This window comes from Sinohyriopsis cumingii, chromosome 3 (genome assembly GCF_028554795.1).
Source record: "Sinohyriopsis cumingii isolate HCF-2022 chromosome 3, ASM2855479v2, whole genome shotgun sequence".
Classification (NCBI taxonomy): Eukaryota; Metazoa; Mollusca; class Bivalvia; order Unionida; family Unionidae; genus Sinohyriopsis; species Sinohyriopsis cumingii.
This window is the reverse complement of record NC_142963.1, coordinates 126,252,750-126,271,867: the sequence shown is the minus strand read 5'-3', so window position 1 is coordinate 126,271,867 and position 19,118 is coordinate 126,252,750. Positions and strand designations below refer to the sequence as shown.

General features: G+C 35.6%; 1 protein-coding gene across 3 annotated transcripts in view; it reads left to right on the top strand.

Annotated features, from left to right (window-relative positions):
• Positions 1 to 17,116, top strand: part of LOC149803797 (ras-related C3 botulinum toxin substrate 2-like) — a 59,937-nt gene extending 42,821 nt beyond the window's left edge. For 2 of the 3 annotated variants that reach the window (XM_089953602.1, XM_089953601.1), the window contains 3 exons: positions 1,708 to 1,825; positions 13,359 to 13,421; positions 14,529 to 17,116. In XM_089953602.1, the coding sequence (XP_089809728.1) occupies positions 1,708 to 1,825; positions 13,359 to 13,421; positions 14,529 to 14,813 (466 nt within the window). In that variant the 3' untranslated portion in view covers positions 14,814 to 17,116. Of the gene's footprint in view, positions 1 to 1,707; positions 1,826 to 13,358; positions 13,422 to 13,981; positions 14,156 to 14,528 lie in introns of all 3 variants that reach the window. The other variant, XR_016420255.1, reaches the window with a different exon arrangement.
• Positions 17,117 to 19,118: the final 2,002 nt, after the last annotated feature.

The following is a 19,118-nucleotide window of genomic DNA, read 5'->3' as shown; positions in this document are numbered from 1 at the left end:
ACCAATTTATTGAGTAAGAAGTTTGATTGGACTGACAAATGTCAGGATGTGTTCGATAAATTAAAGGCCATACTTAAAAGTGGAACAGTTCTTTCAGCTACAGATCTTGACGAATCATTCAAAATGTCTGTTGATGCAAGTGACGAATGGGGTTAGTGACGTAATAACTCAGGAAGATGAAAGCGGCAAGGCTCATCCAGTGTGCTATTTCTCTAATAATTAAATAACTATTAGAGAAATTTTTCCACTATCGAGAAGGAATGCTTGGCTTTCGTTTTGGTTTTACAACACTTTCAAGTGTATACCAATTCCGCTCCTTCTCCGATTATTGTAATCAGTGATCAAAACACTCCCTTATATTCATAAACATGAAAATAAAACTCAGAGATTGTTGAAATGGAGTTTGATGTTGCAGGAATAAAACATTGACATTTGGCACAAGAAGGGAAAAAGATTAAACTGATGAGTACTTCTATTTGAAATGAATAATCCAAACAAATAATTTTTTCTATCAAATAATATCTAATTAGAGTATAAATACATCTGAAGCTTGATGTTACAAGAACACAAGAAAAAAAGACCAAACGTGTCCAGCTGTACGCATTTGTTTACTTGGAAAATGGCGAAAACGCACTTTGCTACTACTACCTACGTGACAAATCGTAAATTTCTAACATCGTAGAAGAACGCACATGATTCAACCCATCCAATGGGAGTTAACTTAATTCTTCTAAGATACCATCTGACCGACCTGTTGAATGAGAGAATGCCCGAAACTTGTAAACATACTTACTAATAATTATATTATTAGCAGCTGTGAAGACGTACGGAAACAAATAAAAACAAACATATCCACACACACACACACACACACACACACACACACACACACACACACATATATATATATATATATATATATATATATATATATATATATATATATATATATATATATATATATACACACACACACACACACACATATAGCAATTGCAGGTAGCTTTAGGCATACGTAAGGGTGTATTCAATTGCTTGGAGCATCTTATACCTGGAGATTATCAAGCCGCGTTTATTAGAAATAGAGAGGGACTCTTGTAGCTCAGTTGATGGAGCATCGGATTCGTAATGCAAATGTCAAAGGTTTAATATCGTCCCATGCTAGCCCAGGTCAGTTGCCTAGGTGTGTTCGTGGAAGAAGGCACATAGCCCCATTCGATTCCAGATAATGTAGCCATGTTTATCAAGCATCTTGCCATATGCCTCAGTTGGGCATGACCACGCGATTAGTATGCAAAGTATCTTTTGTCTTGCATCTGGCCATTTCTCAGCCAGATAAAAACCGTTATTGCTGCAAATGGGAGGATTCTGTATTGCAGAAAACTTTGGATCTTGTCCTTTGGTTTATAAAATATTGTACTAAAGCTGGTGTTCTAAGGACAGTACTCGCATCCACCCTCTTGAGTGCATAACTAATGTAGTACAAACCAGCTTAGGATCACATTTGATAAACAATTACAGAGTGAAATATTCCATTTTCTTTATTAATAAAAAAGAACTTGTAAAAATCACTTCATATAATAATTTATCTTGTATGTTTGATGCTGTCTTGCATTGGGAATTCGATAAGATAATTGCTTGATTTATTGATGATAAACAAAACTCTAGTCAGAATACTTATATTTAATGCATAATTTTTACTTTCAGATGTGATAATTACCAAGTTAGTAGGGAGGTGAATGGTAGACCAATCGGTTTAACTTTTTGGGACACAACAGGTCAGGAGGACTTGGACGGAATTCGTCAACAGTCCTATGTAGATACAGTAAGTCTTTACTGAAATATTGTACATACCAGTATCGGAACATTGTCATCGTCCGTATAAAGATAGTTCTCTAAACACCATGCATTGTCTTTTGTGTGTATTGCAATACATATATTTCATTTACTGAAAGCAGCATAAGAAGTGTCTACAGTGACCTATACCATGTATATTGACATATAAATCGGATCCAACTACAAACAAAATAAAATCTAATCTGCTGTGAGATAATGTTCTGGCAGATCAGAGTCTGTGATGTTTGTTCTACTAAATACCCTAACAAACTACATAGGATCATGCTACTGCCGCAGACAGCACATCTGGGTGCATTCATTTTGCAGTTGAACCTAACTTACAAGCAAGTATAAAACGGTATGCTAAAGTTCTGTGCTAATGGCTTTCAAAGTCACATGTGTTCTGCAGAAGTTTCTTTTCTGAACTGAAATATTTCAGATAAGACTACTATAGTATCTAGAGTTCAAAAGGTTGTAGCCTAACCTAATGTGCTAGGATTAACAATAATAAATTTGTTCCCACATTCTGTGGAAAAAGGATTTATTTTTAAATATTATTTCTCCAGCTGATATCATAAGGTCTGATATGATTAGATGGAAACTGGTTCCATTGTACATTGTGAGATGAAAATCATAGTTCGATGGTTTACCTTGATATGGAATAAAAGTGAAAATTCACTCCCACTAAGGACAATGCATTACCATGATACTTGGGTCTATAGAGGTCTCATACATCATGTTGAATTGTAACTAAATCAGATTCATACCTGGCTAGAATCTATTTTGTTTTTACTGTTGCAATTTTTTAAACATAATAGAATCAACCATCAAAATCCTATTTCTACTGGCAGATGTAAGACTGCTAATATTTTACCCTTACTATAACTTGAAAGTTTTGAAAAAGAAAGAACCCATTTTGTATCAGTTTCAGTTGTATTTTTAATATCTTTTTGAATTCTAAAAAATACATGTGCACCTGTATAGCTAGTGGTTTAACTGGTCTGAAGTGATACATATAACTTTAAGTCAATCCATTCCGTCTGCACATTTTGTCGTAGTCTACATTATCTTAAAGTATTCAAATATGCCTTCATCACTTCAGCGCAACATATATGCCTCTGCGATGCTGTCATCAAGTCAGTTGTTTTAGCCCCTGGAACCAGTTGCTGAATGTTTAATATGAAAATCAATTTAGTGCTAGGTGCAGCACGGAGCTGATTTAAAAGTTTGCCATATGAAATTGATTGCAATGTTCATACGTACACGGTCAGAAACAATGTATCAAACAATGTGAATCACAGGTTAACCGGAATGAACATCATCCTAAACACCAAACAACATTTGGTTGCCTTGATTTACCCTAACATAGCTTGACCTAGATGATATTAGCCTTACACACACGGTTAGTGGCGTGTATTCAAAGTACACATTCTTGTATATTTATACGAATTTAATATTGTTATGGATATAAAGATTGTACTTACTCTTCTTATCTAAGAGAAATCTGTTTTCAGTGGATTTTATTGGAAAGGAAAGAAATAATGTGAACTCACGGTTCATTAACTGGTTATGCAAGGGATGTTGAAAATAATTCTGTACCATAGTCTAACCTAACATTAAGAAGATATTCAAAGCTAAGTAATTAACTTAGAGAAACAAAGCGATTCTCAACAAACACAAGAGACTATTCACTTATAATCGTTCTTAAATAAGCACATATACATTTCTCTGTCGATGGTTTCAGTTAACAGGACACTTATTTCTCCGGCAACCACTCATGAAGTGTCAAATGAGAATGTAAGATCATAATGCAACTGGAACGAGAGATGATTCCAGCTAATAATTGGAATTTTGCATGCTCTCTTTAATCAGTAAGTCTATATCGTCGATATTGTCGACGACGAAACAGGAAACGTTTCAGAATCACATTAGGGATATCATTTTATCTTGTCCAACTAGATGTGACAATCCTAAATCAAATGTCACCCCACCTGTGGGACGTAAGGGTGCACATTCGTACCTATTTTTGACTATTATGTCTGAATATATAGTACACCGTACTCCTTCCGTTCATGACAACGTTCTTGCCGGACCTGAGGAGGTATTATTTGACTGGTACGGCAGGCCAGACCGATAGAACGGACGTGTGGAGGGCCGTACTACCCGACCATCCTGACATTTATCAGACTGTCGGCCAACCGATTTATCCTTAAGAAAGTGTAATATAGGACTCAGTGGTCACGATTCGCTGATCTCAGACTGGCGATCTGGCGGCCACGTATTCCGGTGCATACGTTATCTTATGTCGAACATACCGAACAGGAAAACCAATTAGCCGGACCAGACATGAATATACTAGTTCATCGCAAACGGCTTTATCCACAAAGTCGCCATGCTGAGACAAACCAGCCGCACCAAACCGACATTCTAGAATACCATCTGTTTTAACGGCATATCCTATGGAACATAATTATGCATGCCGACGGTACGACATCATCATTGCCATACGGAATGGCTACCCATGGACCCAAGTTATACAAGAGGTGGAAATCTCAGATAAACAAAGGGGATGGAATGGAAATACCTGTTTCATCCGTTCAGACATTGTAATGGATGGAATGCAGCTTTAAGCACAGCTATAGAAGAAGTCATTTAAATACTGCCTCCGTGCGAATGTCCGCCTTCAATATGGTCTTAAAATCTTGTTATTGCTACTTCTCCTGAATGAACGGTCGCAGAATTTTCACTAAAATATTTCGCATGATGCCTGCTTGATCCTAAATCAGAATGACGACAATTTGACATCCAGTATGACCAAAATATCAGTCATCTTTAAAGATTTGTTGTTGCTACTCCTCCTAAACAGAAAGTCATATCGACACGGGGTTTCATCCAGAAGATTTTGTTATCATGTGTATTTAGTTCAGAATGAAAAGGTTACTCTTCAAGCATCCAAAATGATCGACACGATAAACTTATTGGAAATAGTGCCCCTGTTACTTTTCCTGACTAGATTGTCATCGTTCCTAAATGGGTAGAAGACGAAAAGGGTGCCAATCTTATGGCCAATATGGCCAACACGGCATCCATCTTGAAAAGTTTATTATGGCTATTAATCCAGCATGGGAATTCATATTGACATGGAGTTTTCACAAGACTTCTTATGATGTCTAGTTTGTCCTGAATACAAAATGGCTGTCACAATGTCTCTTCAACGGAAATTCATATTAGGGTGTGCAACAGAATTGTTTTAAAATTATTAAAGGCTAAATTAAACTGGTGATGACCTGAATTCAATCATGGTCGCCATTTTTCCATTTTGAAAATCTTTTATTGCTAAACATCTTAATTGGATAGTCATATCGACATGGGGTTTTCACCACAAGACGTCCTCCTATACTGATGTTGTCCTAAGTAAAAATAATATTCATCAGACATCCAATATGCTTACCATTGCGACCATGATAAAAGTCTTGTGATTTTCACTCCTCTGGAGTGGATGGTTACAATCTCATACCGCTAGGATTTTCAGAGAAAGACTTCGAACGATGTCTATTTGGCCATAAATGAAATAGTGCCAAAATTACATCCAATATGGCTACAACAGAGAATGATTTGATTATTTTTGCTGAAAAATTATATAGGAACAATTTTTGTTCTGTACCAAATTTGGTGGATTTTTTAAAACTGTGTTTTAGTCATAGAGATTAACGAAGTTTCTTGATTAATCAACATAATGTCTGTAACCTATGACTTTTATACAATATCACATGTGCTACGTACCCAATATATGTGCCCTGATATACTTTGGCTTCATTTGAAACTTTGCTATGATATATACTCTATGCTCTGTTTTTGTTTACTGGAATTCTAGGATTTCAACTGGAATTTTGATATGATGTTAGTATATTCCTAAGTTTTGTATAATGTTATTCTAGGATTTCAGCTGGAACTTCTTTATAATATTAGTATATGCCCAATTGCTGTACACTAGTATGCTATCATTTCAGCTATGACAACTGAAATATCTATTTTGGAAAGAGTAGGTCAGGCATATTGCACAACTTTGATACTGTGGTTTTGGTCGAAGCACACGCTCTTATAAAACTTAACTCTGGGAGAATGTTGATACTGAGATTGTGCAGTTTCTTGTGAACCGAAAACCAACTGCAGGTACAACTCTAAGTGTGACGTGCTCCATTCAGCTGCCTGGACACTGACCAGTTGACGGAATGGCTCATCATAGCATCGCCAGTTGGCGTCTTTGTTGGCAAGGTCATAACAGTTTGCAAGTATTGTGACAAGCCTGAAATTGGGACAGTTTTACATTACGCAAGGACTGTTACAAACGTGTTCCGGGCATAGAGCTACTGACTGAGGGAAAGAGGTGATTTATTCTGTCTAGGGGCCAGGCCAATTTCATTTCAGGAGACCTGGTTAATATCAATTTGCTTTCTAAAGTCTCCTCATTACCGATAGGAAGGAGCATTGATTAATCAAGATAATTACTTTCCAGAATCTGATGCTTTACCTTTGTCGTAATAGCGCTGTTATGTGGATGGATGCACTCACAAAGTTAGACTGATTGTGACATGGCAGTGTTGACTTCCTGGCAATATTTATAGGAGCGCACAAAGTACCATTAGCTATTAGCGTATCTACCATTATGGCCTACGTTGCCTTCTCTATGAACTGCCCTACAACTACATAGTTTTGTTGTGCTGTCTGAGATACCACAGATCGTGGGTTAGCAGTCGTGTGATTCATCTCAACTTGATAACGGGTCAGCTCGGGTAATACGACACAACTGAACTAGCTGACAAACGTAAGAAATGAGGTGTCATGTGTCAAGTGATCCATATTCAACCTGATCACTAGGAGACTCAAGAGGGAAACCCCACTTTATAACTAGTAATTGTAGCATGCACAGTCGAGCCAGTTGACAAAGTCGAGAACCGAGGAGTTAAGTAATGCATGATCAACTTGATAACTGGCAGTCAAGTAGGAAGACCCACTTGATAACTAGTAATTATAGTATGCATACTAAATTTGGTAGTCAAACTCGAGAACTAAAGAGAAAAGTAATCCACAATTAACTTCCTAACAGGTAGAGTCAAGCGGAAAGACCCACCTGTCAACCTATAATACTAACATGTAATCAAGTGATCCACGATAAAGATGATAATTGACAGATTTAAGTGAGAAGATCCACTTGACAGCGAGCAATTATATCAACAGAGTAGAGCTAGTAGCCACACTCTAGATCAGAGAGTCAAGTAATCCACGATCAACTTGATAACTGGTAGTTTCAAGTGGGAAGACCGACTTAATAACTGGTATGTATAGCATGCGACATCAAGCTAGATGATCCATGATCAACTTGAAAACTGGTAGTGTCAAGTGGGAACACCCAAATTAATAACCAAATATCAAGTGATCTGCGATGTGTCAAGTGTGAAAATTCGTCTGAATACTAGTAATTCTAACATAAATATTGGTGTTAGTTGACAAACTCGAGACTTGACGAATCAAGTAGAAAGACCCACTTGAAATCTAATAATTATATGAAAAGAGTTAATATAAGCATATCAATATCCAGACGAGTTAAGTGGCAAGACCTATCTATTACAATATACTGGTCACAAGTAAGTCAGATGCATGATGCCACAGGATAGGTGATATAATTATCTGCAAGTGCTATGCAACCGATGGAAAAATCCACTTCAAAGTGCACAGAAATGAAAACATAAAGTTAGATATTTAGTAAAAGGAATGAACAAATGAACATGTTAAAATATGCGAGAAACTATATATATATATATATATATATATATATATATATATATATATATATATATATATATATATATATATATATATATATATATATATATATAGTCCCTGCTTAATGCCATTTCACGCGGATTCTAATTTCTAATTTTTGCGAATTTTACTGCAAGCAGGGATCGTTACACCATTCAAAGATTTGTACCAGTACCAATGCATCTTGTTTGACAAGTGCGCGCTGTCTGATCGGAATTTATCCCTGCAAGCCTTACCTTCAGCTGGGAATGGAAATTTACCGGTATACTCCCAGAATATCATGTGTGGAGAGGAGGTGACCTCCGTCTGCAGAATTTTATCATTCATTGACGATGTAAAGTAGAGGTAATGGCAATGTGTGTGACTACTGCATTTGAAACGTGTAAGAATCTGACATAATGCAATATGTTTGACAGTAATGTAATGGCTGATACGCGCCAGTCACTATCGCTCGTATGTCATTGTAAAACAAAAGTATAACGACAATATCTAGAAGCAAAAAAGAAGAGCAGATAAGTCAGATTTTTATCCATGTTTCTATTGGTTTACTTTCAACACTGTGAAACTTCTTGGAAGTGACTTTTGGCAAGACGATTGTCTGTGCTAGCGGTGAGAAACCATGCCAGCCATTTACAAATAGAATGGCCGATAATTAGAGCAAGAGACATATTGAAAGAAAAAGAGAAAGAGCAAAGCTCAAAAAGGAGAACCATAAATGAGTAAATGGTGCTACTCATGTTCGAAATCCACAAGAAATAAGGAAATTACCAACATGTCGCAAGCCGGAGATGAGAATTAAATTTTACAACAATTTCGTTAAAATATAATGTTACGTTTCAGCTCCATTATATTTCAGCTGAATGTGACGCTAATTACAATTCAGTTAATTATACATAGAACAAGCCCCAGCAATCACTGGTCAATGTAACCCGTGTGACCGCTAAGTGGCAATTCAGTTGGACCTTCAGGGCTCAGCTCATTATCATAACTGAGTGACGAAAAAGGTAGATCGAACCTCATTACACCACCCATAAATATACGTACGCACTCGTTAAGAGTTACAAGGCAGATAATCTTAAGACAAGAACTAATCTTTTTATATCTGCTTTGGGTTATAACCTAACAATGTTCTGATTCTTATGGCCAATCAACATACTTCCATTTATACCTGTATTTAGCTCTGTAGAATGGAATTTTAACCAAAATGGATCACTTAGTACTAAGTTGGTGGAAATTGAAACGTTTGAGATCCTAATTTCAAATTTAAGGTTTTGTTAATTTTCCTGTGTAACGTAATTTTTAAGTAATATTTGCTGATATTTGCAGGTCGCTTATGATATTTCAGGAAGATTGAATCTTTGCTCCAACCAGCTGTTTTTAATGTAATAGCCACAGGTGTCTTGTATGAAAAAAGTAGCACTAGTCATATATCCAGATAAGGATTTTAGACATCCTGATATAGTGTCTCTGTCCACTGCCCGAGACAAAAAGGCTTGGAAACTAACAAATACATTGGTGTCGTTATTCCTAACGCAGTTTGCACTATAACAATGAGTGACTGTACAAAATCGTATGTCGTCTGGTATATAAGATGATATGCAAATTATACCCAAATGATTCCCTTGCACATGCTTAAGATCACCTATTACCGTAATGACGGTAAGTCAAGGGACATTGTAAGTTTTGGACACCAATAATTATTTTAAAAAGCAATTTTTACGACCTTTAAATGATGGAATGCGAAATTATGGCAACTTTTTCATGTACTATAAGTCACGGAACACCTTCCATGCTTCTTTTTATTAATCGATCGAACTATTTTATTGATCATAACATAAACGACGTCGTATCTGGTAAGGCACTATCGTCATTAATTATTACATGGAAATTATATAAGTTAATATAACATTTATGAAAAATCAATAAATATGTTTAAAGTTCCTCTGTTTTCTTATCATTTCTACCTAATCCAAATATGTCTAATTTTACTTGAGAATGATTTGATAACTCGTTTCTTATTTACATCTAAATATCTACGATCTAATAAAGGAACGGCTTGCCCTGCTTGAGCTAGAAAACAATACAAAAAGGAAAACAAATTTGTTTGAGGTAATTTTCAAGGGAAGTTTACAGAGCGGTGAAATCCATTGTTATGTATAAGTATCTTAACACAATATTAAAATCCCATGTGACTATATTCTTGTGTAAATTACGTCGTTTGTGAAACAGTCATTACCTAAACACTTAAGTAAACGATGTTGTGAATAATTTAAACCATCTAATCAAAATACTATAACTGTATTAACATCAGAGATGGCTGTATTCAAAGCGCTGTTATCCATTTTGAAAAAGCATGTCTAAGTATTCCAAAACAAACTGTACAGATGAGAAAAATGCACGTTCATCGCTGACGATGTGTCAGATATAGTAACTGTGTTTACTAACTTCATGCTAACCCAGACACTTCAAAATGGAGCTTTATTAATGGATGCACTCTGGAGGGATCCTGTTGAAGAATCAGACTCTCGGATGTTCTTGGCAGTATGCATGACTGATAAAAAGAATCATTATTTTGGGGAACCATGGCTGAGTACTAACGATTGCTGTTACCATCCCGACCTTCCCTCCCATTCGCCAAAGATTTACACGGAAGGGGGAAGAAGATACGCTAGAATGAAAATACTCCAAGATATAGAAAAGGCATGAACAAGTTAAGCTTGATTGTCAGATTTGCATCAAATATGTCTTGGCAGCTGAAAATGTGGTCTTGATGCATAAAGGACAATTTCACAATTACCATATTATGTTCAATTTCATGGAAACTTTCAGGCCTCAACATGCATTAAGAATCATGGTATAATTTGCGCAATAGAACATCAGCCAACATGTTCGATATTGCTGCCAGACTACAAGCCAGCTATCTATTTCTCTACCGCATTCCAATATTTCAAAGACTGTTGAGTCTGCCAACTCAATGCTCATTTTATTAAAGGATGAATGGGTAACAACATGATCATAAGCAGTTATCCTTAACTTCTGAGCAGTGACATTTTAAAATGAATAAGATCAACCTTAATGACATGTGCCCATGTTGTTGAGCTAATCAACCGACCTTGTGCTAATATTACTATTAAGTACGATGTGAAGCTGTGGTACAGAGAGATGACGAATCGCAAATGCCCATTTTGAACAAATTTGCGACTTCAGTTCCCTCACAGCCATTCAACTTCAATTCACCCGTATGTAGTTTCAAATTGTAGTCGTTCTTTGTGTAAGCAGATCTGTTGTACATGCGTGAGTAACGGGTATCTCATTTCCAGGTTCACTGGTAACCATATTTCCAATCGACCTTGCGATATTACAAATGGGAAAATAAAGTTGTCTTAGAAACTGCTGCCATTCAGATACCAAGCTATAAGTCTTTTGTTTACGGCACGTAGTCATATCAACAGAATGAACAATGGCCAATCACATCATCTCATTGGGTCCAATAGGGTACGAAGGGTTCAGTGAAATGAGAAACACTCCACGTGATTAGGTGCTTAAGTTTGTTAGTTGGTCATTGGAATGTTCGCTTTGTAATAGTTTATTTACAGCTGATTTGCCTATTTGAGACGTCGTTTGTGAGCTGAAATTGTGAGTCCATGTGATGCTGAAAATTCTTTTTGCGAAATGAGGACGTAAGGAGCCACACTTGACTCTGGAAGTAGTGTGATCGTCTTGAGACCAGAAAGTTGAGGGTTAATATTCTCCTCAGACCACGCCACAGTGGCCACCTTAGTGTGCCTGTATGGAAAACAGTTTATTTCCAATTGCATCGTTATAACAATAACCGTTCATGTGGTGATGTGCCTCTCTCTCTCTCTCTCTCTCTCTCTCTCTCTCTCTCTCTCTCTCTCTCTCACGCACACACACACACACACATACACGAATCCCCAAAATAAATTCCAGAATTCAAGACTTGTAGATATTGTTCTTAGAGTGAAGAGTGGTGACCCATTTTTATTTCCTTGTGGGGCTTGAGTTTTTTGGCGGTCGTTGCCTATTTGTAATTGCCGTGTCATCCATTTTATTTAATTCCTCTGAATGGTGTTTCCTATGTAACTGGATCATGTTTAGAGTCAAGGATGGGATTGAGTCATTGGTTTTGGTGACTCTGGTTGACACTTATGCGACACAAGGCACTATAAACGATGCCAAGAACATGCATAAAACTACTGACAGGTATTGACAAAAGTGCATATTCCCTCCATCATTTAGTGCATGAACTTGAATGTTATGTATTCCTTTGACTTTACTGAAACTCTCAGCAGCAGTAGTGCTAATACACTAGTGTTACAAGCGAGGATAAATCAACATCCCTACCACTATTAAGAAAATTTCTTGTTGTCCCCTTTCTTCACACCCAACATATGGCAAAGTGTGCAATGTAATGTTGTCCATCCATCTGCCTGTTGTACCAATGTAGTTTCTAAAAAATCATTTGAGTTATCCACCATTTACAGATACAGTTGGGGGGGGGGGGTAAGGAGGAAGATTATTAATTTTTGTATATAAAAGTCATAGGACCAGGTCACTGAATGAAAGGAGAGAAATCCCTTCCAGACAGTAATATTAATCTGAGGATGACTTTGGTGTCAAAAGTCATGGTCCTTGTGACTAAAAGAAAAACATGGTCACTCCATAATAACGTTTAGTTCTACAGCATATACATTGACCAAATGTTTGTAGAGATCTTCGACTTGAGGTATGCCGGAGGGCTGTTGATTGTAGTGGTCAAAATTGCTAACATCACCCACAATGATGTATAAATGGCTATATAAATGGGCCTTAAACAAACTTTGTGGCTGCCTTCTTTATACCACTTAAAGATTAAACCACAATATACAGGATATCTGTCGCTAGTATTTATCACGAGAGATTTAATGTAATCATTATAAAGCCCCCAGCTTCTTTTTATCTCTTTCATGTGAGTTATATCTCGAAGTACCTGAACATTGATCAATACTAACAAGTTTGTTCAAAGAAAATGATATTACTAAATGACATGTATGTTCGTGCATGTGAAATGTGGCTTAACTCCTCCTACATTGATGAAGATAAAAAAACAACATTTTTCAATATTTTTTCTGCTTATTTAATTTTTCTATCACACTCGTCATCTTTGTGCATCCGTGGTGAATAGGTTCAGAAGATAAGGTGGGGCAATGGAGAGGAAGATGAATAACTGAGAGACGTGTTGGGATAAAACTTCTTTGCTGCATCTTCTTGGCCATTTGTTAACGTATTATTGAATAGTAAAATGCATGTACAGTGATTCCAATTATTGAATAGTAAAATGCATGTACAGTGATTCCAATTATTGAATAGTAAAATGCATGTACAGTGATTCCAATTATTGAATAGTAAAATGCATGTACAGTGATTCCAATTATTGATGGGTTTAATATTTCAAAGATGATTCGTTAAATGAACATTTTTTCATTATTTAAATTTGTGGATAGCCAGTGGGGTCATGTTGACATTTTTGCTTTTATTCAGCGGTAAATTCTTACTTGTTGAGTCTTTCAAATGCTATGTATTACTGTTCCACAAAATAAAATAATCTGAACCTCACGAATACGAGTGAATGTACAGTGTTGACAGAACTGATGAATAATGTTACAGATGAAAGAGATGTCCATGAACAGAAATTCCAGGATTTCTTCATCGTCTGTTTCTCCTTAAAAAATCCAGCCAGTTTGGAGAATGTCAGAGTAAAGGTAAGTTGTTAATTAAGGGCTCTTTATGTCTTTTTCGAAACTTTGCAGTGCTCACAGTACTAAGACCTGAATTTTAACACTTCATATAAAAATAAATTATTTCAAGAAAAATATTAAACTTGTGTATTAACATTAAAGGAGAATTTCAGTTAGATAAATGGTCATGCATTAATATTAGATTTCAGTGTAAAGTTTCAAATTCAGCATGACGTTTTCAAACCTTTAAGATGGCTTCATACCCTATTTGGATAGAGTAGCTGTACTTGCTTTTCACCACCTTGGACTCTTTGTTATTACAGGGGTGTTCAAATACTGTACGTGATGACCCATTCACCAATATACGTGCTGTCAAGAGCATGTTGTACAGTTAGTAAAATGTTTATGTAGTTACCACAGAAAGCAATATTATGGGGGTCGAACACTGTCCATGAAGAAAAACTTCAATATTTATTTGTAATTGAACGTTTGTCCTACAGAGAACGTTGCATTTTTTATAATATTATTTTACTTTCCTATAGAATAATTATTGTGTTTAGTTATATGGTGTACACGACTTTTAGGTAAATAGAGCTGATCCCATTTTTACGACAAGCAGCGGACTGTTTTCCTTAAGCAGAGTTTCACTGAAAAGATGAAGATATACAGTTGGTAGAGCTTCGGACTTATAATCCAAGGGTCGCTGATTCAATACCCACACAGGCCAGCCAGTGTTAGCTGCCTCATTGTCTCCGTGGGTATGGCATTTGACTTCAGTTTCCTTGGCATGATGCCAATAAAATGTCATTAGAACCCACAAAGCAAAACACGTGCATTCAAAGTCGAATAAGTAATTCTTTCAATCCAGAAATGTGCTAAATCGACGTTTTCTTGTTTGTGTGGCGATTAAATGCACATAGTAATAGAAAACACCAAGACTGATAAAAACTGTGGTATATCTTCGTTAAAGAATGAGTGTGCGAAAAGAATTCTAGTTTTCCACTTCCAAAATCAATTTACTTGGCGCTCTCTGAGCTTATCATAAAATACATACTGTAATCTTTTCTCAGTTAAAGGATAATTTTCACATGCAGATAGTCATGATACAACTTGAAGGTTTCATATTTATAGTGGTTTCCAGAAGTGAACCGTTGCTGTCCAGACAAGCCAATCATTCTAGTGGGAACCAATCTGGATTTGAGAAAAGACCAAAAAACACTGGCTGCGTTAGCGGAAAAAAATTTGACACAAATTACCTGCGAAGAAGGATCGGCGATGGCTAAAGAAATTAAGGCAGTCGCGTATCTAGAGTGTTCCGCCGATAGAGGTGAAGTCTATGACCAGCTCGATGAAGCAATAACAGCTGTGATGACTCCTAAACCGCCACCTACGATCAGGCCATGTCCAATTTCATAACAAGCAGTTTTAATGCAGTAAATGGGCAGTTCGTTATTCATTTACACAAAAATATATTATATGTACTTATTATAAATGGTGTCTTATCGATTTACGAATATCTTGGATTGTATGCAATAAACACTTGGATTGTAGGCAATACACACTTTTTGTCTATTTTTATCCTCTGACTTCTTTTTATACCCGCTAACGTTAAAAGAATAATATCAATATTAACGCTGAAAAATTTCATATATTGTTCCAAGAGTCATGACTTCATTACAATAATTAAAACTTTACATTAGTAAATCTCTCACAGCTTGTGAAATCATAGATTATCTATACACATATCAACCTTACGGCCTTTGTATCTTTAGAAGGCCTGTCATTGATGTACGTTGACATATTGACTGTGTTGATTGTATTTCCAGCACGCAGATTACAGACATTCATAGAATTAGCATCTGTTCCTATGCCGACTGGTTTGATTGATCTCGTCGGCACGCTCAGTCACTAATTAAACATCTCAGCATAAAAATAGACATTTCAGATTTGCTCCCTATGGAAGATTTAAGTATTTTACAAATCATTAATGCGTAAAAAGTCTCTATTGAGTTGCCAATGCTTCCAGTATGTAGCGCAGGGAATACATTAAGTTTTTATTGGTGGTTATTGCTTATCCTGGACTAGACCAAACATAAATCACAGATCAAAATTACATGCAACGTATTCACAGAAGTGTATCCATCAAGTCAGACCCAAGACACCAATATACGAATCAACTTCGCGTAAAAGGGGGTATTAAATGACGAGTAAACTACATCGTTATACATGGGTAATACATTTGAAATGTCTCATTTATGCTGAACGTGCAGTTGGAACAAGATAAATATTAGCATGGAATTGGCCAGGTGTGGAGGACTAAACTGTAGAAGACGAGCAGGTGTTGTCAATAGGTTTTTCTTTTTTCTTCTTTTGCTTACAAATAAGTTCATGTGCCTGTCACATCTGTCTCAGATGAATTCTCAATTTTTAGAATAAAAAGGTAAACGACCAATAATTATTTATGATTGCTGAAGTTTAAAGTAGCTTGCATATGACATATTTATATTTTTGAATCAAGTCTCCACCTCTTGTATCGATATGTGTATCAATATGACAAAAGTATCGATGTATCAATATGTCGATGAATTGTTGCGTCACTAATGTTGAGTTTATTTGACAATCCAGAATTGTAACTCAGGATAGATCAACCCATCCAATTTTATTTCCTCACGAAAAGTCAGTTATTTCTGCTATGGTTTATCCTGGTGGAAGGTTCTTTGCTCCAGTTGCCACATCATTAAATAGCATATTTGTGTTGCTGTTCTGGGACATTAGATGCGTTTGATTATCATTGTTGCTGAGTTAGATTTTCAACATATTACATCGTCGTTTAGTAAAGTTGTGATCCCCGCTTTTGGACTCATCTTCTTTACTTTCGTCATAACAACTATCTTAATTCTTAATTGATTTTAGTCTATAATTGATTGGTTCATTTTTTCAAGCACTTCAATCAATTGATTGTTACAACTGATTGACATACAAATCCACTGAAGCATTTTGCATTGTTGTGACATTTGATTTTGTAAATGATTGATGTTGACATAACTTTCTCCATTTATATCTAATTTATTCCATTCACTGCTTTTGAAGGTTACAAATGGTCTGTTTGATTAACGAAGCTATTGGACAGGAAAGCACGGCTTGAAATCCCTGAACATATATATAATTTTAACAAATGTTAATGAAAATGTGAACATGTTTAGATTGTACACATATACACACAAGCACGTATATGCCATTATTTATCAATTTATTTGGACAGAAAACCTAATATCCTTTATGGATAATTCTCCCCAACTATCTTGTCTGGATATTTAGTATTTGTTGTGTACTTATTCATCTTCCAAGTAAAAGCGCTTTTGTGGAATATTTTAATTTTAAGTAATACTAGAATATGGTAAAGAAAATCTCCAGATTGTAAAATAGAACTTCCATTTGATTAATGTACATTTTATGTTTTATTAAATATACATAATCTAAATACATATCTCTGATACTTCTTTACTTTTAGAAAATTTACTTTGAATTGATTGAAGTTACTTTATTTCAGTGATTTTCAGTGCAAATCTAGGTGTTGCTTATTTGTACTTTGTGAATATCAGCTTTTGTTTGAAATGCAGTTCTTTTATCATGAGCTAAATGTATGCAAATTTCATGCAGTTGTATCACTTTGCCTGGTACATACATATACTAGACTGAATAAATGTACATAAAATATACTTCAGACTTTTGTTTTTGTACTTATAGTGTTGTGTAAATTTAATTTATTTTGTGTGCTTTTATCTACAATTGTAAGTTGAAAATTGGATGTTCACACTGCATTTGAGTTGAGAACTTTCTAGGCTCAGACCTGCTTTTAATTAGACTAGTTGGGGCCCCGGGTGGCTTAGTGGTCTGAATAGCTCGCATTTATCGATCGCTGCCATTTCACCTTTCAGCTCGCTCACTGTAGGTATGTGAGAATGCTTGCCAGAAGCTTTCCTTGGTTTTGTGGTTCATACTGGGGTTTCCCCGGTTTTTCCTCCACCCGTTATACTGGCTGCGATGTATAGACTATCCTACTTTGACAAATGACATAAACCAAATAACAACAAGCAACACCAATTAGATTTGAATTTCCCCACTGAAATAACTCACATATAGGTCCCATATAAATATATATAAATATGGATTTTAGAAACAAGTAATTTAATCGTATTTGATATGAATCTCTGAGAACTTATCTGTGATCAGAATGTACAGTAGTGTTCACAAATAATTCGAGAACAATTATGTATATAAATTATTCATTGGAATTACTAAGCGCTCATTAACTAAGATATATATTACATTGAGGTTATTGTGAAATTATTGAAAGAATTCTTGTTTCCATTGTTCTGATACATTTGGGCATTCGATACTATTGGAGTTCATTATGAAATTTCTTTATTTTTGGATTTGTGATATGACATTTCTGCTAATATAAAATGTCATGGTTTAGCACAAAATGACTTACAAGAATCTCACCTAACAACAGGAACTGTGTTTTAATGATGAAGGGCCATAGAGTGATTAAGTGCTTCATTCAATTGCTCTTTATCCTTATACCAGGTAATGTGATTTGATGAAGCGCCTTATACTTTCTTAATTGTATTTTGAGAATACCAGGTTCTGCATGTATCTGTTCATAATTTGTAGACACATCTCTGATGCTCAGAAAATCATGTTATCTTTATAGATTGATCTTTTGTTGCTCAATCTTTAAGCTTGTTATCTGAAGCAGGAACACAGGCCGATTATGCTTGCGATTTTCAAATTAAAATAGAATTAATGGATTGCTCACTACATTACCCGTCAGTTAAAAATGAACAAACTACACCTAACAATATTTTGCTGAGTACAGCTATTACTGGTAATATTTACTGATGTCGGCAGTTTGTTGAAACAGTTTTGGCGCCTTCTCAGCACGTTTCTCAATGTAACTCTTGCTTCTTCTTGATTGCCAGTATCTAGTACAAATTCAAATTTTCTCAGCTCCCAAATTTCTCATCGAATTTTTCATAAAATGTTTAGTATATATACGAATAATTTTGTGCACTTTACCCAAAGTTTTTCCTATGTAATAAAGACTGAACTTTACATAATGGATGCGTTAATAAGTAAGCAGAGCTACCTCTGCTTTGGCAGTTTATCTGGTGATATATGTCAACATCTCATGTATACCACAAATAAGTGTCTTTTTAGCACAATCCTACACAAGAAACCGAAGTTCATTATATGGAGAGAAATTGACTGATATGTCATCCCAGCAGGGTACAAAGTGAATACAATATTGTGTACAAATACTGCAGAACATCGTACAGAATAAGGTTTTCGGAGTGAAAAGAACTGGGGAGTTGATAAACACTGCAAAAATGACGAGTAAACGTTACGAGTACGTGGTATAAACGTTCTGAAAAATACCAGTCGTAACTAAGTGTAGATTAATTTGAAGACGTCTGTCAGCTAATAACAAAATGGAAAAAATATTTAGTATGTTTCTACTTTAAGATTTATGGGCACTTGGGTTGCAATGAAACTATAATTTACACCTGTACAACTGTATCATGTTCAAATAATGTAGACATCTAACCGAGAAACGTATTCTGTAATCGTGATTCAAACCGTATTTTAGACGAATGTTCCATTTAGTTTGTTTGCTTACAAAAACTATTTAAATTATCTTTGAATTATGGAATAGAA